The following is a 24051-nucleotide window of genomic DNA, read 5'->3' on the forward strand; positions in this document are numbered from 1 at the left end:
CTACATTGTTGTTGTAGCTCTCCAAGGATAAGCCTCTCACAACAAGAACTATGGACAATAACTTGTAGCTCTCACACTCTCTCTCTCACCACACATACTCAAGAGAGATAAGTTAGAGTAGAGAAGCTAGTGCTCTTAATTTCTTATAGCATTCTTATTAGAGAAGATATATTTTATACAACTTACTAAATGCTCAAGCACCTAGACTTGGACCTTAGTCTAAACTACGCATATGTTTGTTGTCATAGGCTAATTAATGTAGATCCCTTTGATGCCGGCATTACACTTAGCTCGGTCATCCCTTCATTACATAGTTATGAGCACATTTGAGCATAAAAATTAATAGATTTATATTAAGTGCCAAAAAACTGATTGGGTAGCCGAAATTACAAAGTGACCTAAATGAATAGATTTATTGATATGATCACTTGTCGGCTTTGTTAAAAGTGTGTCAAAGAAACCCGTCAAAGCCGTCTACCTCATTAATATAGAGCGTGTGACAACTTCAAGATGTGGATCCTTAGGAGCTTTTAGGGTGTATAAATTTATCTAGATATGACATAGGTGATCTCATCAGATGTAGGTTTGCATGCTTTAAATGTGGGGTGTAAGCCTAAAGAGGTAATGGATCAATCTAGAGCATGTGACTTCTTGAAGATGTGAATCCTTAAGATCTTTCAGGATTTAAAAATTTATTTAGATCTGGCATGGGTGCTCTCATCGGATATTGGTTTGTATGCTTTAACTGTGGGGTGCAAGCCTTTAGGGATAACGGATCAATATAGACCAAGAGTACTACTCTATTTAACACCTTTAGTAACTTGAAAAATGGCTTACATGTTACCACATAGTCTGCTATATCTTCTTCTCTTTTGGTGCAACCCCTATTATTCTTGCATATACTTACCTTGAACACACTATAAGGCATCATCATCTATGCCCATATCTAAGTGAGTATCAAAGCACTCCAAGGTCTTAAGAGTCTAGTACTCAACCCGTGCGTTGCTGTGGTATGTAAAAGACATTAAGAAGCGAAACGCAGGAATGGAAACCGGAATACAAAGGGTCAATCAAAGGGATTTTTTTCTCTTATTTTTTAGAAACCCAAGATTTCTTTTTTCTCTCCTCTCCTTGTGCCGTGGTTGTCCATGGTTAATATGTAATAGATATAGATTTAGTTTTTAATATTAATAGTTATAGATTTAGTTTTTAATATAAATATTTTATATTGCCAAAAAAATATTATATAGATTTGTATTATTATTGACGCTCACAACATTGCAGGATGGACATTTATTTAGTACAAACCGAATAAACAAAACTTTTATATTTGTCAATAAGAAAAAACGCAAAGTAAGCTGTTGAAATGTCAAGAGTCACTCGTTTTGAAGGTGGTCTTTGAAAAAACAGTCGAAGGTTACGAACGAGGCACGGAATCATTTGTTAATTAATCTGGCAGCGATCTTACAGAGCTTCACTGAGAGATCTGGCTATGGCGGACGAGGGGAACCCTTCCCGTTACGTGAAACTTGGCAAGGATCATGAAGGCCCCTTGGAAGAGATCCAACCGGGAGAGCTCAACCAGCCTGTTGCTGTCTCCCAGGTTTTCCTCTTCTCCTCCCTTTAGTCAGGATTTTCCTCTCTTATCATGGTCCAAAATCGTTTTTGCCTTATGATCTCTCATATCATGATTGTTTTCTCGAAATAAGGCCCATCAATCTGCCAGATGCTATACAGGTAGGCGTGATCCCATGTGTTTCTGTGTACTGAAAACATCCTTACAGTTATGAGGAGATCCTTCTCTCACCTGATCTTGATGAATAAGTAAACCAGATGCTAACCTCAATCACAGGATTCAAACGTTACTACAGTTATTGTTAGATTTTTTAAATTAATTCCTTGTAGACCTGAGAACTTGCCATATGTGTTCTTCTACTCGTCAACGGCATCCTAACAATGAAGAAACAGTAGGGTTTCATTGAAACTATATGCTGTGGAGGCTTGGCGTTCCCTGTGGCAAAACCGGTCCACAACCTACCTGCTGCTCTTCGGTTCCTGCCGGGAATGCAAACTTCCATGGAGTTCCCCACTCCATCCCATCGTGGATGTCTAGGATGCCTTTTAGATCTATGAACATGGGTCCATGTGAGATTCAGGATTCATGCTGCTAGCTGGTGGAAGGCAGCCAGTTTAGAGCTGTGTCCTGGGCTGTTGGCTAGTAATTACTGGCCACACTGACAGCTACTTATCTTAGCTATTCTTGGAAGGGAGAAATTATTGCTGAATCTTGGTGGAAAGTTGTGTCCATGTGAATGCCACATCACCCTTTGTTAGTGTTGACAGCCTCCTCAAATCATCACTCCTTCACCTTAAAGGTAGATAGAGACAATGGAGCTGTTTTCCCACTTTGTTTCAATACAATTTAAACTGATTGGTTCATGCAACACACTCCTATCTTGAGAACCTGTTGAAGGCTACCTTTCCTGGAGCGTACGATTGTGTCATACAGACCCTTGAAGTTGAGACACCACTTATGGCTGCCACCGGTCTTCTACTGTGTCCATCAGATTGGTGTTCGTGTGGTTCTGTTGGTAAAACCGTCTTTCACTTGAGGCAGCTTAAGAAGTGCAGTATCTTGTGCCTTCTGATGGTCTTGGTGAAAAGGCAACTGAATCATGCACACAAGGAATTAGGTTTACAGACTACGTATTTTCTGCACCTTTACAAACCTTATTGGCAGGGATGGCAAACTCACCTCGCAACAACACATCCCCACTAGGTGTTTCCCTCTCCACTCGGGGTTGAGAGAGAGAGAGAGAGAGAGAGAGAGAGAGTGTGTGTAACACGCGGAAGCTCTGGGAGTCTTCTTCTTTCAGCCCTAAACACCATCTAGAACATGCTGATGCAAAAACGCAGACAGAAGGGAGAGTAGAGAGGGAAAGAAATGCTGGAAATTCAGTATATTCTTATGGTACAAAAAGGTACCTAACTCTACAGCCCTAGGCTGCCTCATACAAAAGGTGAACATCACCAAAATCTGTCTCTACTTGGACTCAACTCTTAAAGAGTTGAATGAATCCTACAATGCACAAACTGCCTATTTATAGGCTCTTGGACACAATGAGAACTGGCCGATTGCTGGTCGGCCAGCAGTCGTGGTATTTATTCCCAAAAAATGCAGCGTTTCCCGACCACTTTTGCAAGTAGCCGACAGCACAACCAAAACCTTCCATGCCCTGCTGCAAGTCCACCCTTGACCAAACTGCACCTTGTGCCCCAAATCCTAACTCTAAGGATCTTTTTCTTGGCTGCCCCTTCTGGATTAGCCCTGAGAATGTACATGGGCAGGCATGCACATGACATCCCCCTCTGTGAGACTTGATGATGGGATTCCAACCTGTTCTTGGATGACTGTCATCATCCCAATCTTTTCCCGAAGTCCCTCTGTCATCCATCCATCTCTGGCAACCTTTTTCTCAGAAAACCCGGCCCGGTCTCCAAAACCACTCTGACTCTAAATAATATCTATGCATCTGTTCCCTCCAGTCCCCAATCCATTCTTGCCCTGACTCTCAACACTGCCTTGGTCTTCATTCTTGAGAAATGAGTTTGGCACTCTCACATCTCCCCTTGGAGGGTAATCCACCCTTGGGACCGTTGCCCGAGAACCTATCTGGCTCACAGGATTGCCATTCCCTCTGGCTTTGTGTGGAACCATAGTCACAAGGGACGGGGGACGGGGACAGGGACGGGACGGGGGACGGCCATATGTAGGGAACTGGGACGGGGGTAGGAACGGCACTTAAAAATTACTTTGTCAGTACCACCCACTTGCCTGTACGGGCAAAGCTTGCATGTCCATGGCTGTGCACCACCTCCATGAGGGGATGGGGTGTGATTGACCTCATCCCACCATGTCCATCCCGTCGTCCTTCTACGGGTAGTTGGAACTTGAAGAGCCACTGCCACGAGGAGGATGCCATGGATGATGGATGCCTCCTGGTCACTTGATAGCTTGATTGAGAGAGAGAGAGAGAGAGAGAGAGAGAGAGTGAGTGAGGCTTGAGCCTTGAAAGTTGAGGGAGAACTTGAGTGTGAGGATGGGTGTGTGTGTGTGTGTGTGTGTGTGTGTGTGAAGCTTGAGAGAGAGTGTGTGTGAGGGAGAGTGTCTTGAGAGGCTACAGCTTGCTTGTGTGAGAGCTTGAAACTTGAGACCTTGGCCCTTGAGGCTTGCCGCTTGAGGGAGAGAGAGAGTGTGTGTGTGTGTGTGAAGCTAAAGCTTGAAGTGTGAGGGAGTGTGTGTGTGTGTCTTCTTATAGGGAGGGAGGCAAGAGAGAGGCCAAGGCCCAAAGCCTCAAAGGCTCAAGGCCTATGGGCCAAGGCTAAAGGCCCATGAAAAGCCCCTCCCAAATGGCCAAAAGAAAAGGTAAAAAATGTGACCATTGCCCAAACAGTAACCTGCAGGCGTTCCCATGCAACCGTCCCCCACAACCGTCCCCTCTTGGATCCGTCCCCGGAATGCCGTTCCTTGTCAGGGACGTCCAGCTGGGGACGTCCGTCCGTCCCCGTCCCAGAGTGTTCCGGGACGGCATCCCCCCGTTCCAAGGGTCCGTCACCTCCGTCCCGTGTGACTATGTGTGGAGCACCACCAACAAACCTCTTGGGAGCTCTTCCCGTTTCTGTGTTCCTTGCCTTGGGCTTCGTATCCATGTACTTTCCTGTACCTTGGACTTGTACACCATCATATGGGACTGAATCAGTGTTTAGCTTTGCTGAGCGTGATGCTCTGATACCAATGTAACACGCGGAAGCTCTGGGAGTCTTCTTTCAGTCCTAAGCTTTGATGCAGTCGTGGTATTTATTCCATAAAATGCAGCGTTTCTGATCTTGTCCAGCCGCCTCTGATTTGGTCCCGCCCGCCTCTGATCTGGTCCAGCCGACCACTTTTGCAAGTAGCCGAAAGCACAACCAAAACCTTCCATGCCCTGCTGCAAGTCCACCCTTGACCAAACTGCACCTTGTGCCCCAAATCCTAACTCTAAGGATCTTTTTCTTGGCTGTCCCTTCTGGATTAGCCCTGAGAATGTACATGGGCAAGCATGCACATGACAGAGAGAGCAAGCATTTTATTCCCCCCAACACATCCCCACTAGGTGTTTCCCTCCCTTTCCCCTCAGAAGGATATGCCTTACTTGCAAAGTTAGAAAGGATTACAAATTGCTAGCTGTCACTGCATTCCTCCTTGTGGCAAGTGGCTCCAAATACTGGAGCACTTCTGCAGATTTTTAAAATCCTTTTCCCATTTTTCACCTTAAAATCCCTTTAGGCTCATTTCTATAGCCCCAACTGTATATCTATACAATGGCACTTCGCATTTGGCACTCTTGCCCTTGTTTTTGTGGCCAGTGTATGATGCTTGAGGGCGGTACATCCCCTTGATTGGCATGCAGCTCATGTTTTTTTACCCATGCTTTGTCAAAATACGCTGCGGAGATGATAACCAAGTCTGAGACCACAAGAGCAAGTAGAGTGCAGAAAATAGAGAGCACAAGAGAAGGAGAGAGATAGGCGTGTAACTCTGCTCTATTTACACAAGATCCCGGAATGATACAAGATGATATGACAAGGGAGCAATGGGGCCATTTTATATGGCCCCCATACTATAGTCGGCCTGTATCAGAAGCAGCCGACAGGCCCAAAATCTCCACGACTTGTTGAAGACACCCAGTCGGCTAGCTACAATGAGTCGGCCAACTCATGGGTGAAGTCGTGGACTTGATGCAGCAGTCAGCCAGAATCTGAGAGCTCCAGCCACCACAGGGCAGCCACCCAAGCCATAGAAAAATGGGAAAAATGGGAAAAAATACGGGAAGTGAGGAAAAATGAGAAAAAACACCTACGAGGGCGGGCACACCCACAACAGAGGCCCTGGTGTCTCAATAAAGATAGGAGATGACTTCTAACACCCCCTCTCAGCTCCTGGCTGTGAAACCAACCCTAGGGAGTTGGAGTGCCGCCTGAGCATAGCCTGAGGTAGAGACTTCGTGAAGAGGTCCGCTGCATTGTCCTCCATCGAACAATAAAGTAGCAAGATGTCACCAGCCAAGATCTTCTCACGTACAAAGTGATACTGTATCTCTATGTTCTTGGTCTGGGCATGAAAGACCGGGTTCCGAGCAATAGCTATACAACTTTGGTTATCACACTGGATGACTGTGGGCTCCTTCTGTGGAAACCCAATCTCGCCTAGTAGCCGCCGCAGCCACACAAACAAGCAGCCCGGTACTCTGCCTTTGTCGAAGATAAGGCAATAGTTGGCTGCTTCTTACTGCTCCAAGAAACTGCTCCTGAGCCGAGGGTAAAACTGTAACCTGAAGTAGATCTCCTTGTGTCTGGATCTCCTCCCCAATCTGAGTCACTCCAACCTTGGAGTCTGACTCCATCCCCTCCTGTGTAGAAGAGTCCTAGATCCTTCGTACTCTGCAGATACCGCAAGATCCGCAATCCTGCGTCCCAAGGAGACTTCAATGGTGTTTGCATAAAAGAGCTCAACAACCCCACGGAGAAGCTCAAGTCCAATCTGGTGTTCAACAACCAGATCAATGAACCAACCAGCTTCTGATACTGTGAGGCATCAACTGGCTCACAAGGATCATTAACAGTTAACTTTGTATTCGGGTCCATCTGCAAAGTAATAGGCTTGCAGTTCTCCATCCCAAAGGCCTCAAGTAGCTCATGAACATATCACTGTTGAGAGACGAAAAACCCCCTCTGGGTCTGCCAGATCTCGAATCCCAAAAAGAAGTGGAGTAAGCCTAGATTGGTCATCTCAAACTCCTTTGACAAGGCAGCCTCTCTCTAGGTTAATGGACTTCCAGGACCAGCGTTGCCTAGGCCTCTTCCTGCTTGAGCTCCACAGACACAGGGACACCTTCTTAAGAGAGCCTCGGCCCCAGCCACCCCCTCGCCAGCCAACCATCACCAGTTTCTTCCGGACCTAGGAGGTGGAGGACACCGACATAGTGGATCTTGTGGACCCTCCATGAGCTACTCTGGACCTACCTCGCCCGAGAGGAGTTACCTCTCGGACCGAGCCTCTGCACTCCAGCGTGCCCGACGCCCTCGACCCCCCCTTCGGCCACGATCACCTCATCAGCTCCAGATCCAGGACATGCTCCACCGCCATCAAGCTACCTTTCCACGTGACATAGCTGAGGGAGACCTCTCGGCCATACTCTTCAGCCCCATGCTTGATATTTTGGAGAGTGGTACACCATCTACTCAGAGCTGATGTTGCTCTCATGTTTCTATATCCTTAGTACTCCATGATGAGTTTCCATGGAGAGTTTTGTATCACCCCAGTGAGATAACTATATTTATGTTTTCATTCTGTTTATTTTCCATTCCATGATGAGATATGCCATGGACATTATTGTACCACTATGGTCTCATAGGCCCATTGGGTCTTTAGTAGACGCTTAATATATCTTTCTTTCTTTCTCTCTCTCAGTCTCAGAGCACCCTCATGGCTCTCATTGAGGAGGGACGAGCATGGGGGAAGAGGATATATTGCTGCTTTGTGGACTTCCGCAAAGCCTTTGACACGGTGCCACGTGCCAGACTCATGAGGAGATTGCATGACACGGGTGTTCTCGAGGAGGTGCAGTGGGGCATTTATGTATTATATGAGGTGGTGATAGGCAGAGTACGGACTCCCAGAGGCAGCATTGGGGTGAAGCGGGGATGCCCTTTGTCACCCACCCTTTTTGGACTTTACATTGATGAGATATCCGACTACATTGACAGGATGTGGGGGCAGGGGGCTAGTCTGGCAGGGGTTTGGATACCCATACTGTTATATGCCGATGACATTGTACTTATTGCAGAATCCCCCGAGGGTTTGCAACAGCATTTGGATGCTTTGCAGTCGTTTTGTGCAGATAAGGACCTCACAGTGAACCTTGGGAAGACTAAGATTAAGATTATGGTCTTCATGCCGCGTTCCCGAAAGAGATACAGGTTGGGATTTGCAACCGATCTCTGAAAACCAGTCCGAACAAAGAAAGAATCAATCTTCTGATTCCAAGCCCTGGGAGCCTGTTTAAGACCATACAAGGCCTTACGTAACCTGTAGACCATCCCTTCTGATCGTGGAATAACAAAGCTTGGAGGCTGCTCAACATACACCTCCTCCTGTAGGTCACCATTAAGGAACACAGGTTTTACATCCATTTGATACACAAGCCACCTCTGAGAAGAAGCAAGGGCAAGAACGGTCTGAATCGTCGTCATCCTTGCTGTCAGTGCAAAGGTATCCTTGTAGTCGATGCCTGGCCGCTGAACATAATCTTTAGCCATGAGTCTGGCTTTATGTTTGTACACCGACCCATTTGATGCATATTTGATCGTTTCGACGGCCACTCCCATGTGTTGTTCTTCTCGATGGCATCAAGTTCCACCTGCATGGCTTTCCTCCAAGTATCCTGTGAAAGGGCTTCCTTAACGGAAGTGGGCTCCTTGTTCCGCATGATACGAGACATCAAAGCATAGTTTACACAGGCCACCGCTGAATTGCTTTTGTCGCGGACTCTGTGCGATCTTTGAGGGCCTTTCTCTGTGGTCCACTCGGAGGGAAGCTCCGTGACACCTGACTCCCGAAGGGTGTCAATCAACCACTTGGGTACTCGAACAGATCACGGAGCCTCCTGCTGCTGCGGGGGCTCTACTCCAGCTGCGGGCTCAACCTCCTGTACTGACTGTGGTTAACCAACTGGAACAATGGATTGGGAATCATCATCAGACTCCTCTGGATCTCCAAGAAGTGGCGGCTCCTCGATAGTGGATACTGGAACATGCTCATCAAAGACCACATCCCGGTTGCCAACAATCTCATTCCTCTCTGGATCATACAATCTGTATCCCTTGGAAAGAGAATTATACCCCACAAATATAAGCTTACGGGATTTGGAGTCAAGCTCCCCCACTGCTTCTTTGGAATATGTACATACGCATCGCTCCCAAACACACGGAAGTGGGAAACATTAGGTTTCCTGCCAAAGTATGCCTCGAAGGAGTCATGTGAGGTACTGAAGTCGTTGGAGACCGGTTGAGGGTATGGACAGCCGTCGCCACAGCCTCTCCCTAAAATGGACGAGGAAGATCACGATGCTCCAGCATCGTCCTCGCCATCTCCACCACAGTCCTGTTTTTGTGTTCAACAACTCCATTCTCAGAAGGCGATCGTGCATTGGCCAGTTCCCGCTTGATGCCATGATCTGCACAAAATATGACGAAAGCATTCGAAGAGAATTCACCTCCTTTGTCAGCCCTGAGAGTCTTTACCTGCAATCCAGACTCTTTCTCCACCATCACATGCCAATCCTTGAAGCGTGAAAAAGCTTGGTCCTTTTGTGAACGAAAGTAGACCCATGTGAATCTAGAACAGTCATCAATGATGGTGTTTGCTGAGGTCCACACAAGTCAGTGTGAATCAACTCCAATGGTTTTGAACCCTGCCTGGAAGCCTGCTTCGGAAAGGATTCCCTGTGCTGCTTACCACGTATGCAAGAACTGCAACGTCCTTGCCTGTTGCCAACATCTGGCAAGCCAACCACCATCTGGTCCCGGAAAGCTCGCCGCAGTGCATCCACATTTAAGTGGCCAAACCGAAAGTGCCACAGATCTCCGACTTGAGAACCTGTCAATGAGGAGAGTGCGGAGAGCTTGTAGATACCATTCTCCACACCGCCTTTCCAAACAACTTGGCCAGTCTCACGGTCCCGTAGAGCAACTGAATGCTCCTCAAATTCCACCCGAAAGCGAGTCTTGCATACTTCATGCACTGACAGAAGATGAAAACCAAGAGCAGGGACGTAAAGAACACGGGAGGAATGCTTACCCCCCTTGCCGTCGAGAATAATCTCCATCCGGCCCTCGTTGTGTATCAGAACGGTGGAGTTGTTGCCAATGAAGATGCGACCTGACTGCCGTTTCAGATCCAAAAAGAAGTCTCGGGAAGGAGTCATGTGCCTGGAAGCACCACTGTTAAGAATCCACTCCCAGGTATCGTTTGCGGTGAAGCCAACTGCCTCCTTGCTCGAAGACGACGAAGCATCTGAGTCCATCATCTAAGCATCTGAGTCCATCATCTCTAAGTGCACAAATGCTGGAGTCTTTGCAGTTGAGGCTGAAGAATCAGCACTCTTCCCAGTCCGTTTAGGACACTTCCTCCAATAGTAGCTTTTCTCGCCACAATCATTGCAGGACCTCTCGGCATTCAGTTTCTCTCGATTTGTGTCAGGCTTCTTCTTAGAAGACTTCTCCGGTGAAGCCTTCCCTTTGCCCTTGTTGTTATTCCGGCCTTTCGACCGTTGGCCAGTTAAGGCCTCCGAACCTCCGCTGTGAGGAGGGTTCATGAATTGTTCCTCCTGGTCCAAGACCATGGGCACAAGCTCCTCCCATGTAATGATGCTGAGCCTGCCACTAGTAATCAAAGAGGAGTAGAAAGCGGAATACTGAGAAGGCAAGTGGGACAGCAAAGTAATGGCCATATCTTTTGATGATATCTCCTTCCCAGCCTGGAGGACTTCCTGCTGAAGGGCCTGCAGCTTGTTAATATGCTCCCGCATCGTCGACGACTTTGTAGGGTTCATAACCCGCATCTGTACTTCCAAGGAAATCCTCTTCATGGGCGATACCATGTTATAAAGAGAAGCCAAGTGCTGCCATATGCCTCTGGCCAGCGTCATATGCTTTACATGATTGATTACTTGCGGTGTGCAGTTGAGGAAGATAAATGAACGGACCCTGGCGTTGACACGATCTCACAACTGTGCTTGTGCCTCGCGGTCCTTTCTGGTTGACTAACTCCCCTTCCTTTGCTTCCGGCCGTGGAACCCCGACAATGATGAAATCAGCAAGGTCATATGACTCCAGCAGAGATTCCATCATAACCTTCCATATGCCGTAATTGTTCCCGTCCAACTGACGGTCCACCGGGAACGTGGGGAGTGTTGGGATCTTCACATGCTTCTCAGCCATCTCTAACAAATCTGCCATTGCGGGGATGTAACTGAAAAGGGTGGGTGGGTGGGAACACCTGCAAGTGGCTGACCAGCAATTCAGCCCACCGTCCTCTTGCTTCTTCTCTTCCCGAACAGTCCTGAACAATCCACCAATCAGCAACGCAACAGTCCCCCCCTTGCTCACACAACTCCCAAGATCTATCAAGAGCCTAGGGCTCTGATACCATGTCAAAATACGCAGCGGAGATGATAACCAAATCTGAGACCACAAGAGCAAGTAGAGTGCAGAAAATAGACAGCACAAGAGAAGGAGAGAGATAGGCGTGTAACTCTGCTCTATATACACAGGATCCCGGAATGATACAAGATGATATGACAAGGGAGCAATGGGGCCATTTTATATGGCCCCCATACTACAGTCGGCCTGCATCAGAAGCAGCCGACAGGCCCAAAATCTCCACGACTTGTTGAAGACACCCAGTCAGCCAGCTACAATGAGTCGGCCAGCTCATGGGTGAAGTCGTGGACCTGATGCAGCAGTCGGCCAGAATCTGAGAGCTCCAGCCACCACAGGGCAGCCACCCAAGCCATAGAAAAATGGGAAAAATGGGGAAAAATACGGGGAGTGAGGAAAAATGAGAAAAAACACCTACAAGGGCGGGCACACCCACAACAGAGGCCCTGGTGTCTCAATAAACATAGGAGATGACTTCTAACATGCTCATGGTTCACTTTGACCAGTTTTTGTTTTTATTTTAAAGTGTCAGCAATACTTGATTGGCATGCAGCTCATGCTTTTTTACCCATGCTCATGGTTCACTTTGACCAGTTTTTGTTTTTATTTTAAAGTGTCAGTGATTCAGTCCTGATTTCTGTGAAGAGGATGCATATCTAATATTTACATGTCATGCATGTTCTTCAATGATTGATAAGACTAGCGTTGGCATTTTCACTCTCTGTGAAGGATTCGGACCTCAAGGTTTCAGTGACATCATGCTGTTTGTGGGTATGTATCAGCTTGTGGTGCACCGGTGCAGAGAATGTGGTCAGCCACTCCCCGAAAGTTATGCACCACCTGGAAACGAACCCTGGACAACAGGCATCTGTGGTTGTGCTGAGGACTTCGATTCTTGTGCGTACTTGATATCTAGCACCTTTTTTCTTTTTCCAAAAATATAAATCTTTATTATACCATTTTAGTGCTCGTGTTCAATTTGTATGTAGCAAAATCATTCAAAAGGTTTTCTTCCAGATGTCTGCCTGGTGTGAAGCTCAATCTGGAAACTCTGGAGAGTGAGGTGTTGAAGATCATAATCTTGGTCTTCTCAAGCTTAGTTGTGAGGTCCCACTGCTGGCCTGCAATGCCATCAAGTGTCTTTGTAACCCCTGTACTGAATCTGAGATAAGCACTATGTCGTTTGCATAAAGCAAAATGGGTACCAGTGTATCACATAGTGTGGAGCCCATCGTGAAGGTCGTGCTCGGGTTACAGTATCAAAGGCCTTGCAGAAGTCCACAAAAAAGCAACAATAGACATTCTGACCTCCTCAATGATGGTTCTCAATGTAAAAATACGACCAAGGTAGAATAGCTCCTCCAGAAACCTACTTGTCCACTAGCTGTGTCTAGCATTGACGCATAAAATTTGGCCAATGCGTGGTGGTGCGGTAGTTGTTAGGATCTAATGGGTCCTCGCCGTTATGGATCGGCACAATGGTGTTATTAAATCATTGAAGGTATCAGGGCTAGGGTTCACGCTGGTGCACCTAAGCTAAGGTGGAAGGAAGATATCCATGGTGTGTGTGTGTAGAGAGAGAAAGAGAGAGTGAGCTAGAGAGAGAGACAATGCTCAGAGTGTTGCACAACTTAATCATAATTGATTGATTGATGTGATGATACTCACCAAGTACAATGCTTTTGTATGCTTGCAGCCTGCTGCCTCATCTTTTGACCCATACAAATATCACACTCTAATAAGCGGATGCCACATGACACACTTATCTTATCCACTTATAAGAGTGTGTTCACACACTACTAGAACAATAACACTTTTAGGGGTTGTTCACACACACACACACACACACACACGAGACTCCGAATCCCAACAAACCCCTCTTTGGAGCGAAGGTGGAGATGCTTGAGAAGAACTTCAATAGCCATGGTGACTTGGGCTCTAAACTGCAACACGTGTCACAAAAGAACACAGTGTGCTAACACCTGAAACTCTCTTGTTAGGCCTTAGATAAGAGCTTGACCACACATGATAGCCTAAATCAGCTTACCAAGGCACCTCCCCTTGCTCTAAGCAGGGTTATGATGAGAATGATGAAGCCTTTTATAGAAACAAGGCATTATAAAATGGGGGCCTTCATGTTGGAGTATGTACAGGCGGAAGCGTAGACAAAACAAGAGAGAGAAGAGGGAGCAAAGAAGAGAGAGCTTGTGGACAAGATCACCTTTTATAATAGCAAGAAGCTTTACAATGGCAATAGCTAGCAAGTAGTGTTGAACTCGTGCTTGGATCGGATTGATTGAAGTGAACAATGGGAGGCCCCCTTTTATAGTGCAGTTTGGGAGCTGGTCGACAGCTCCACGACTGCCTAAAATAGGAGAAAATGAATAAAGCCCATAAAATAGGGAAACCCTATAAATACACTGAGATGGACAATTTCTAACACCTGCCCGCACAGACTATGGAGAGTATCCCTTAGCCCTCAGCGGGGCTCATAGCGTGCAAGTATGAAGAAGATAAGTTGATGAAGATGCAACCATGGACCCTCCAGTAATGCAGATATTAGAATCACCTCGGAGAGAGCACCCGCCAACCTGTTTCCTTGAAACAAAATGACACTACGAACAGCAAGGAACTTTGCTTGGCTCCGAATTCCCACACAAGTGTGCATTGAACTCCAAGATTAAGATGATGAGCTGTTGGACACACCACGCCCATAATCCCCAATAGTGGACTGTGACACATCATGTCCCAAAAGCCTTGAACAATAAAATCTCTGCTACACCAAAGATGACCATGTCCTGCCAGTTTTTTAATGCTTGGAACTCCAACTCACGGTTCCCATGCACCAGCAAATGGAGCTGCTACCAGCCCCCTCCCGCCCACAAGCCTCGTTTGGCTGGAAGCACATGGGGGAAACTGCATGTATACTCCATCTTGGTTCTCCCGAGCCAGAAGCACCCTAGGAGCCCTAGATGTGGTACTGGAAGTATCTGTATCATTGTCGTGTGTTGTGTCTTTGCCCTTCTTCTAAGATGAAGACTTGCCCTTGGTCTTGTCCTTCTTCTTGGACAAACAATCCTTGGACAGATGTCCTCTCTTCCTACATGAGAAGCAACGACTCCGACCTTTCTTCTGTACTAAAGTAAGTGCCCGATCTGAACTGTTAAGAGACACCTTCATCTTACCCTGAGAAACAAGGATGGACTCATTTTCCAAGAGAAGCGAGCTAAGGTCATCCTTGTTCGTACAGGGGGGGAGCCATATCCACAGCAACAAAGTACACAAATCTCAACACTCCAAGACTCCTCTTGAGCACTCTCCAACGAAGTGAGGCACTAGGACCAATCAGCCCCCTCTTAAATCTGAGAGAGAAAGAGGCTGGACAGCAGCAAAACAGTCCCACCAAACCTCACCGGAAACACCCAATTGGGGGGAGGGGAAGCTGGGGAAGAAGCAGAGATGTCAGGGCCACTTGTCGGGATGCACCACATGCGAAGAAACACTTTCCACTGCAGTCCACGCTGTAAAAACAGCTTTCAGATCTCACACAATTGCTGTAAATGCATGAAGAAGCAAGAAACGCAACCAACAGAAGCTTGTAAACAATACTTGGGAACCAAGCGCAGGAGCAAGGCAGTCTGAAGAGGAAAACACAGATGTGAGGAGGGAGAAAAACACAGCTATGATGAGGAATCTCAGTCACTGTTTGATCTGCAGAAAAACGCAGCCACAATTTTGAACTCCAAAAAACGCAACACACTTATTGTGAGCTCCAAAAAACGCAGATACCGATGTGAAATCCAGGAAACGCAAAAAAGGGGAAGGATCAAACTTGCAGATGATGGCAGCCGGGTACCTAGCGACTGATATCATGTTGGAGTATGCACAGGCGGAAGCGTAGACAAAACAAGAGAGAGAAGAGGGAGCAAAGGAGAGAGAGCTTGTGGACAAGTTCACCTTTTATAATAGTAAGAAGCTTTACAATGGCAATAGAGTTAGCATATTCATCCCCATATTCTGCCCATGTATTGTGTCCATATTTGATCCCTTTTATGGCCCTTGGTTGTGTGCCAGTGGAACTGGATGCCATAGAGAAGAATAACACTTGGGAGTTGGTTCGGAGGCCGTCAAAACGCTCAGTCATTGGTGTCAAGTGGGTCTTTAAGACCAAGTATACTTCTGATGGGTCAGTGGACAAACACAAGGCCAAACGTGTGGCTAGGGACTATGCTCAACGGCCTGGCATTGACTATGAGGACAAAGAGGATGACCAGATTCAGACTGTTCTTCCCCTCGTCTCTTCTCAGCGGTGGCCCGTAGGTCAGATGGATGTAAAATTTGCGTTCCTTAATGGTGACTTGCAGGAGGAGGTGTATTTTGAGCAACCTCTAGGCTTTGAGGTTCCGGGATCAAAGGGGATGGTTTACAGGTTACGGAAGGCCCTGTATAGTCTTAAGTAGGCTCCCAAGGCTTGGAATCAGAAGATTGATTCCTTCTTTCTGCGGATAGGTTTTCAGAGATCAGTTGCAGATCCTAACTTGTATCTCTTTCGGGCATGCGGTATGGTCATGTTGATTATCCTTTATGTGGATGATCTCATTCTCACTGGCGGTCATGTGGAGCACATAGCTGTGACGAAGGCCGTCTTGTCAAAGGAGTTTGAGATGACCGACTTAGGCTTACTCCATTTCTTTTTGGGATTGGAGATTTGGCAGACCCAGAGGGGGTTCTTTGTTTCTCAATAGCGTTATGTTCATGAGTTGCTGGAGACCTTTGGGGTAGAGAACTGCAAGCCTATTTCTTCTCCGATGGACCCAAAGACCAAACTTACAGTTAATGATCCTTATGAGCAAGTTAATGCCTCCTTGTATCGGAAGCTTGTTGATTCATTGATTTGGTTTCTGAACACCAGATTGGACTTGAGCTTTCCAGTGGGGCTATTGAGCTCATTCATGCAGACGCCTTTGAAGACTCATTGAGATGCAAGATTGCGGATCTTGCGGTATCTGCAGGGTACGAAGGATCTTGGACTCTTCTATGACACTAGAGGGGGAACGACGGATAGAGTCAGAGTCCAATGTTGGAGTGACGTAGATTGGGGAGGAGATCTAGACACGAGGAGATCTACTTCAGGCTATGGATTTACCCTTGGATCAGGAGCTATTTAATGGAGCAGCAAGAGGCAGCCAGCTATTGCCTTGTCTTCTACAGAGGCAGAGTACCGAGCTGCTTGTGGTGTTGCTTGTGAGGTTGTGTGGCTGCGGAGGTTACTTGGTGAGATTGGGTTTCCACAGAAGGAGCCCATGGTCATCCAGTGCGAAACCAAAGCTGTGTAGCTATTGCTCGGAACCCGGTCTTCCATGCCCGGACCAAGCACATAGAGATACATCATACAATATCACTTTGTTCGTGAGAAGATTTTGGCTAGTGACATCTTGCTTGTTTATTGTTCGACGGAGGACAATGCGGCGGACCTCTTTACGAAGTCTTCTTCGGCACAGCACTCTAGCTCACTAGGGTTGGTTCCACATCCAGGAGCTGAGAGGGCCTTTGTTGGGGCCTTTGTTGGGGGTGTGCCCGCCCAAGAGTTCTCTCCATTTTCCCCCATTTTTCCATGTCTTTTTTCCTTTTTTTGGGTCGTGGGGGCTGTCTTGTTCTGGCAGACTCATTCTGTCCTAGCCGACTGAGCTTTTTGTCTTGGCCGACTGTACTTGTGCTGGCCGACTGGCTCCCACCCAGTTGTGGACATTCAGTTAGCTGGCGGGTTTGGTAGCTGGCACCGACATATCTTCGCCAGAGATTCTACAACTGGACTACACCGACTAGTCCACATCTACCCACTCCTCTTAGCGTGTTCACATTATGGACCGCTTGTATATACTCTATTATGTGTGTTAGTCACTTTATCTTCTTTGTAGACCTCTTTTGTTGTGTCAAGAAGAAGAAGAATTTTCAGCCTCTCACCTTGTGTGTTCTCTTCTAGGGTTTGTGTGAGTGTGTGTGTGCTTGCAAGAGCTCAAGCTCTCTTCTCCCTTGCATCTTTTCATTATCATGTGAGTGCACTATAATAAGAAGAGATTATGACACAAGTACATAACTTGCTATCAAAGGGGTTAATATGGCCTAGTTCTTCACCCTTTGTTCTCTAGTGCTTACTTTTAAAAACGTTTTTATTTTTGGAAAAGTTTTTAAAATAAGTTTTTTATTCATTAATTTTTTTAGCTGTAATTATGGCCTGTATCTATAGTTTTTAAGCTTAGGAACCACAAATTTCATGTATAAAAGTTAAGCTTGTGCATAAAAACTCAAGAGTGAACAATTTAATGTCTATGGCTAATGATAATACATTCACATGGCCCCAGGGGCCAGGCCCCCATGGGTCTGGTGGCGTCAATGCCATTCAACATTGACTATAATATTGAGTTACCAATGACTATTTAACATTAACCATTCATGCATATTGTAAACTTTAAAAACCGAAAGAATGATAACTGAAGAACTCACAGGCTAGAGTTAAGAGACAACAAGTAACATAATCCACCATCCATGATCAAAGATCCATAATCCACCATCCATGATCACAGGCTAGAGTTAAGAGACAACAAGTAACATAATCCATCATCCATGATCAAAGTCGAATCAAAATGCCAATCACAAGTGCCATTGGCTAAGTACAAATGAAATAAAAATAATGTCAAGACTCAAGACTGACATTCTAGAGTCTACACATCCATCTCAACATCATGATCAGATGCCTCAGCCTCTGAATCTTTAGTGTAAGTAGATAAATCATCCGGATCTGCCTCCTCTATCTGTGTTGCAACACTCCAACTCGTGCCAACTTGGGCTCTGACTCTCCAATGGCTTCGCGTGGTGCGAATCGGCTACATGGCCTCCTCGTAGAGCATAGCATAAATGTCTTACTAATCTGGTGGGATCTTTAGGATCTCCTTCACCTTCTTGATGTCGATCAAGTCGACATTCACCTGGCGAGGCTCAATGGGATTGTCCGTCTTCTTTCTTTCACCTCGTTCATCTTAATCCATGGGCGTGAAACAACCGTGTGCAAAGAATCCGGTCCGAACTAGTAGTACCGTGTTAACTAGAATAAACATATAGGCAAATCTAGCGGAGGAGGGTTTTTGGAGCTACAGCTCACTCTCGACTCTAAAGATGTTCAGCACCTTTGGCCTCTTTGTCACAAATTTGACAATAAACTTCGAAGTCTCAAACACTTTGGCAACCCATAATATCTTCCCCACATCCTATCACCAGAGTGGACATTTCCCAGTATGAAAGGGGTCTAGTGGACTCTAGCATGACTAAATATTTGGAAAGTACAAGCTTTGGGAATGGGGGATTATCCTGGAATACAAAGGACCACACTCCTAAAATTTAGGAGAGTTACTATTTTTGGCCCGACACCGATGGAAATTTTGTTCGCGTCATTACATCTCGAATTGAGGAGATACCAAGAACTGGCAAAGTGCCTATGACAGAATGTCTACCAGTTGGGATATTTTTAGAGAGAGAGTTTATGGAAGGAACCATCTCTTAGATTGGGACATGTGGCAAGAAAGTGGACCAAAGTGAGACAAGTGGCTTGACACTTGTTAGAAAGTGGATCAAAGTGAGACAAGTGGCCTTACACTTGTCACTTCAGCTATATTGTGTGTCATGACCCTGTGAAATTGATGCAGCATAAGTGTGAGCATGGTGGTCGGTGAGCAAGTTATATATTTAAATGTTCATACTTGGGTGGCCGGACAAAAAGGAAACATGTGTGGACAACCCAAAGTGTGAAGGGGACAAAGGAATTAAAATTTAAAAAGGTTTTATAACCTTTGGTGAGGATTTATAACCTTTGGTGAGGATTTATAACCTTTGGTGGCCCCTAAGCTATTTATGGAGACTACACTACTTTTGGGGGACACGCCACTTTTTTTTCTCTCATGCTTTTTGGGAAAGGGGCTGGCGGGCAGCGCTTGATTTTGGCTTTTGGAAAACAGCTATAGAAGGGGGTTTGCGCTGCTGGTCATCTGTTGCTTTTTGGAAGGGAATACAGTTGGGCTGTGCTGCAGAGTGCAGAGGCGCAGCCTAATACTTCTTTACGCATGTTTCTTGGGATATAAAAGTTGGCTGTTGTGCTACGCTACAGGGCAGAGACACATGCCTTCTTTTCTCTCTCTCTCTCTCTCTTTGGCTCTTGGAGGACTGGTTGGCTGCTGTGTGGCTGAATATACAGGCGCCTACAGGATCTTCTTCTTCTCTCTCCTTTGTTTTTAGCAAGAAGCTGACCGTCAGCTGAGAAGCGTGGACTTTAAGAGGGGAACACAAGGCTGGACAGCAGGTTCTCTCATAGGTTTTCTCTCTCCCGGCTGCAAGACAAGAGGACAGGACTGAACGGGGCTTTTCCTCGCGTCTTTTCTCTCTTGTGAAAAGCGACAAGGACTGCGTCTTTTGTGAAAAGCGACAAGGACTGTAAGTTTCTCTCTCTCTTTGTGAGCAGGTGGGACTGCAGGAGGTGTCATATTGAGTCTCTCTTTTCATTGGCTCGTGACTGTTCCAGAGTCGTTTCTCTGCCCCTTTGTGAGAGGAAGGGTTTGACAGTTTAGAGGGTGGAAACATGGCAAGATTGTGGACTGATTTGGAAGAGTTTGTGGACTGTTTTCATGGCTGAGTTTGTGGCTATGTGCATGGTTCAGTCAAATGCATATTCAAGGCCTCATGGATGCACTGACTTAGCAGATTAGAGGAGATAACAGTGTGGTGTTCTTGGGACACAAAGCTGTGTGTAACCTCTATGCTAAGAGGTCCAGAGGATTGGCAGATTGGACTTGCAGACATACGAGCCATGAATGGCCATGTTGTAATCATTTAAACTTTTCCATTGAAATTGAATAAAGAAATACCGAAAGGGGCGCCAAGCTTTGGGGCCAATAGGTGTCGTTCTCTTTCTTGTTTTGGAGCACTCCACCTCCCATACAAGTGTTTTATTGGTTGGACTACAATTGGATTAGGTTACTGCTAGTCTACCGCACTTTGGTTTCTTCCAAGACCGGTTTTAGGGTTCCGTTTGCCGGGACCATCATCAACTTTCTTAATGGGGTGAGCTCGTGGTTGTCTCAAGGAAAGCCATTGCTGAAAATTTCAGCAAGATGTCAGACTTTGAAGATGACTATGTTTATGATGAGGAAGAGCAGGAGACCACTTCTGAGAGAACTGAATCTGAGGATGTACTTGCAGGAGAACAGGCTGTAGAAGATGCACGTTATGAGGATGTAACGCAGCCAGAAGACATGCCAAGTAAAGAGGAAGATGATGCCTAGTTCAAATCCCGTTTGGCAGGGGCAGTGGATGTGCTTATGCAGCTCACGCAAAGTGAGAAGTTTACTGAATTTATGAGGGCCTCTTCTGAGCCTAAGAAGAAGAAGAAGAAGGTGCGTTCTAGTAACCCACCTCAGGGCAATATTGGTGCCTTCCCATAGGATCTTGCTTTTGGACAGTTTCCTAACATGCAGAACACTTCTGGTGCAAACCCACAGAGTTCCTTTTTCGGACAGCCGCAACAATCTATGCATCCAGGCTATTTTGGCAGTGGTTCTGTGTTCCAATCTATGACTGGGGATTACCCTCAAGGAGGCATGGGAATGCAAGGGAATTTTGGAGCTAATTTTCAGCCTGGTATGCAAGGCAATATGTATGGTGATATGCAATCTGGAATGTAAGGGAATATGTATGGGGACATGCAGCCCGGAATGCAAGGAAACATGTATGGGGGCATGTAGCCCGTTATGCATAGTGGTATGTTTGGAAACATGGGTGGATCAGCAGGATTGCATGGTATGCAAGGTGTGGGAACTGGCCATGTTGACCCTATGATGGGCATGAATGTAGGGGGCAGCAATCTTGTGAGGCCACTTCCTTACGATAATCTAACGCCTATGGGTAAGACAAAGGATTATAAGGAAGGGGGAGCTGCAGTAAAATTTGACACATTCAGTGGGGCCAAAGACAAGCTCAAGGCTCTTACCTTTTTACAGCAATTTGATGCTGCTTTTTTTGGTGGAAATTACACGGAATCCTCGAAAGTGAGAAAAGCTGCGACTTTTCTCAAGGGCAATGCATTGTAGTGGTGGTCCACTCTTCTTTTGTAGGGCATAGCACCATCTACTTGGGTACAGTTTAAACAGGTGTTCTCTTCCGTGTGGCTCACATCTACATTTGAGGTGGATGTAATGACAGCATGGCATACGTTGGATGCATCGAAATGTGAGAATCTTGAGGATTACAAGAAGAAGTTTTGGGAAGCTTTACTCCCAGTTACTTCTTATCGTGCAGTGCCATTGTGTTATGACCCTGTGTTTTTCCCTCTGGACAACAAGCAGGTGGGCGCGAGCACGGGCACGGGACGCACAGTGTGGACAGGCATCAGTTGAATGTGAAAAGGAAACTCATAAGTGTGGCCAGCCCAAGTGTGAAAGGGGACAAAAGGGAATTTTATTGTTTATAAGGGTGGTGAGCATGAAGGTGGCCGTGTGAGAGTCACTGGCTGGATTATACCAGGTGCTGTTGCACGTTTGGCTACAGGCGGCGGGTGGTGCTGCTGCGTAGGAGCCAGGTGACTGCTGTTGCTGTTGCCACCGCCAAGAGCTGCCGCTGCCGCCGCCACCAGGACCGCCAGAAGCTACTGTTGCCGCCGCCAAGTGCTGCTGCCAAGTGCTGTTGTCGAGTGCTGCTGTCGCTGCTGATGTTGCTACTGCCGCTGTTGATGTTGCTGCCGCTGCTGTTGGCCGCTGCTGCTGCCGTTGGTTGCTGCTGGGCGCTGTTCGGTGGACTGTGAACAGCTGCTGCTGCCGTTGGTTGCTGTCAGGTGGGCTGTGAACAGTTGCTGCTGCCGCTGGTTGCTGCTGGGCGCTGTCAGGTGGGCTGTGAACAGCTCTGGGCGCCAGATGGATTGCTGCCAGCGCATGGATATCAGGAGTGCTATATGCACAGGCTGCCAGCATCCAGTGACCAGATAGGTGGGCAGCTAGGCAAGCTATCAGTTAGGTGGACAACCAGTTGGGCAGTCAGATGGACGCGAGGTGTGGGAAAGCGGTGCAGAGGATGGGCACACAACAATGAATTTTACCAGGTACTGGTGGTCATGGAGCAGGTTACTTGCATGTGATAGCCAGGCGGGCGGGTTTTCTTGCATCATGGAGCAGACCGCATCACTGAGGCATCTCCACAGCCAAACTGGATAGGCTTAGACCAGCATGATGGAAGCGGGTCTATGGGTTTTTGGCATCGTGATTGGATGGTGCATATGTGGATTTATCTGTCATGGAAACAGGACATTGGTCTTTCGTGAAGAAACAGGACTTTGGTATCGAGGATACAGGACTATGGTTTATGGATACAGGTCTATGGTTTATCGGATACAGGTCTTTGGTTTCGTGTGGAAAGCATGTCTCTGGATTCATGTGAACAGGTTTTGGTTTTCTCGAGGTTATCTTCACGGAGGCTTTATGGGGTTCGGAAGGCAGCTTCTTTCTATGTTTAGCAGTGGTGATCTACTATGCTTCATCAGGAACTTGTGCTTACCAATTGGGTGGAGTGCAAGCAAGTTTTGGGTGCCTATGGATGTATCAGATGAGGCTCAGTTGGAAGTAGAGGAACTTGATGAGGTTCTTATTCCCGAGCAGATATTGTTACACAAGGAAAGAAAGGTACAAGGTAAAGTTTCCCGTCGCTATCTTGTGAAGTTCAAGAACTGCTCACTGATGGATGTGAAGTGCATGGAGGAGGGTGACTTAGGAGATTCACCTCAGGTATTGCAGCTTTATCTTGACGCCTTTGAGTTGGAGCCGACTCTTGCGATGGCTCATTCAGGCTCAGCAGAGCATGGGTCTGGAGCATTGCCTGATGCTCAAGAGGGGGGTAGCACCTCCGCTCCCTTGTTACAGACAGGCTCAGTTTTTCATCTAGGAGTCGCTTGGTGACATCTTTGTATTCACCCGAAGGTATTGGAGGCTGACAGTACATCATGGTAAAGTTGGGTATGGTTCAGAGTCGGCCACACCATGAACTATAACTGCAACTATGGATGGTTTTTGCCTTTGGGAACTAAGGTATGACTGAGGAAGATTGATTGTTGTCATATGGTTCTGGTTGTTCTTGACCACAGGATCGGTCAATTGGATTTTGAGATGATGCTATTTGTGGAGTTGGTCTCCTTTGGAATGGCATGGTTTGGTTGAGCTCAAAGGCTGCGGCAACCTGAGCTAACACTTCGAGACTCTATGGAGGGCATAAGTCTTGCGAGCAGTCCTAGAGTTGGTTTGGTTCATATATGGATTGAACTCTATCTGTGCATGTATTTATACACTTTCCGAGGTATTATGGTATTCTGGTGCCATTGGATCCTGGTACCCTTGGGAATACATGGGTAGTACTCTGGATGTGTCAGGATGAGATGCATGTATGTTGGTATGATACATCAGGTACTTTACCATGTTCATGGTGTATCACTGAGTGTGGCTCCTGCGGGATGACCATAAGTAGAGTGGGTAAAGCATCAAGAGGGACATATGTGGGAAGTACTTCGTGGATGTATAGTTTAGATGCATTGAGTGCTTTCATATGCTCATGTTGTACCATCAGTCGTGGGTCCTGCGGGATATCCATGGGTGTAAGGCTTGCGAGCAACCCTGAGATTGTTATTTTGGAGTGGGTGGAGAATCTTGAGGAGCATATTGTTTGCGAATGCATATATGTGTCATGCATATGTTTGTTATATGTTGTATG

General features: G+C 46.7%; 1 protein-coding gene across 1 annotated transcript in view; it reads left to right on the forward strand.

Moving 5' to 3' along the window:
- Positions 1–1382: 1382 nt before the first annotated feature.
- Positions 1383–24051, forward strand: part of LOC147629998 (cell number regulator 6-like) — a 31361-nt gene continuing 8692 nt past the window's right edge. Inside the window, exons 1-2 of the mRNA XM_086811575.1 lie at positions 1383–1603; positions 12042–12156. Of these exons, the coding sequence (XP_086667701.1) occupies positions 1493–1603; positions 12042–12156 (226 nt within the window). The 5' untranslated portion in view covers positions 1383–1492. The remainder of the gene's footprint in view (positions 1604–12041; positions 12157–24051) is intronic.

The sequence above is a fragment of the Cibotium barometz genome, chromosome 17, assembly GCF_041138505.1.
Source record: "Cibotium barometz isolate CiBa-2024 chromosome 17, ASM4113850v1, whole genome shotgun sequence".
Classification (NCBI taxonomy): domain Eukaryota; kingdom Viridiplantae; phylum Streptophyta; class Polypodiopsida; order Cyatheales; family Cibotiaceae; genus Cibotium; species Cibotium barometz.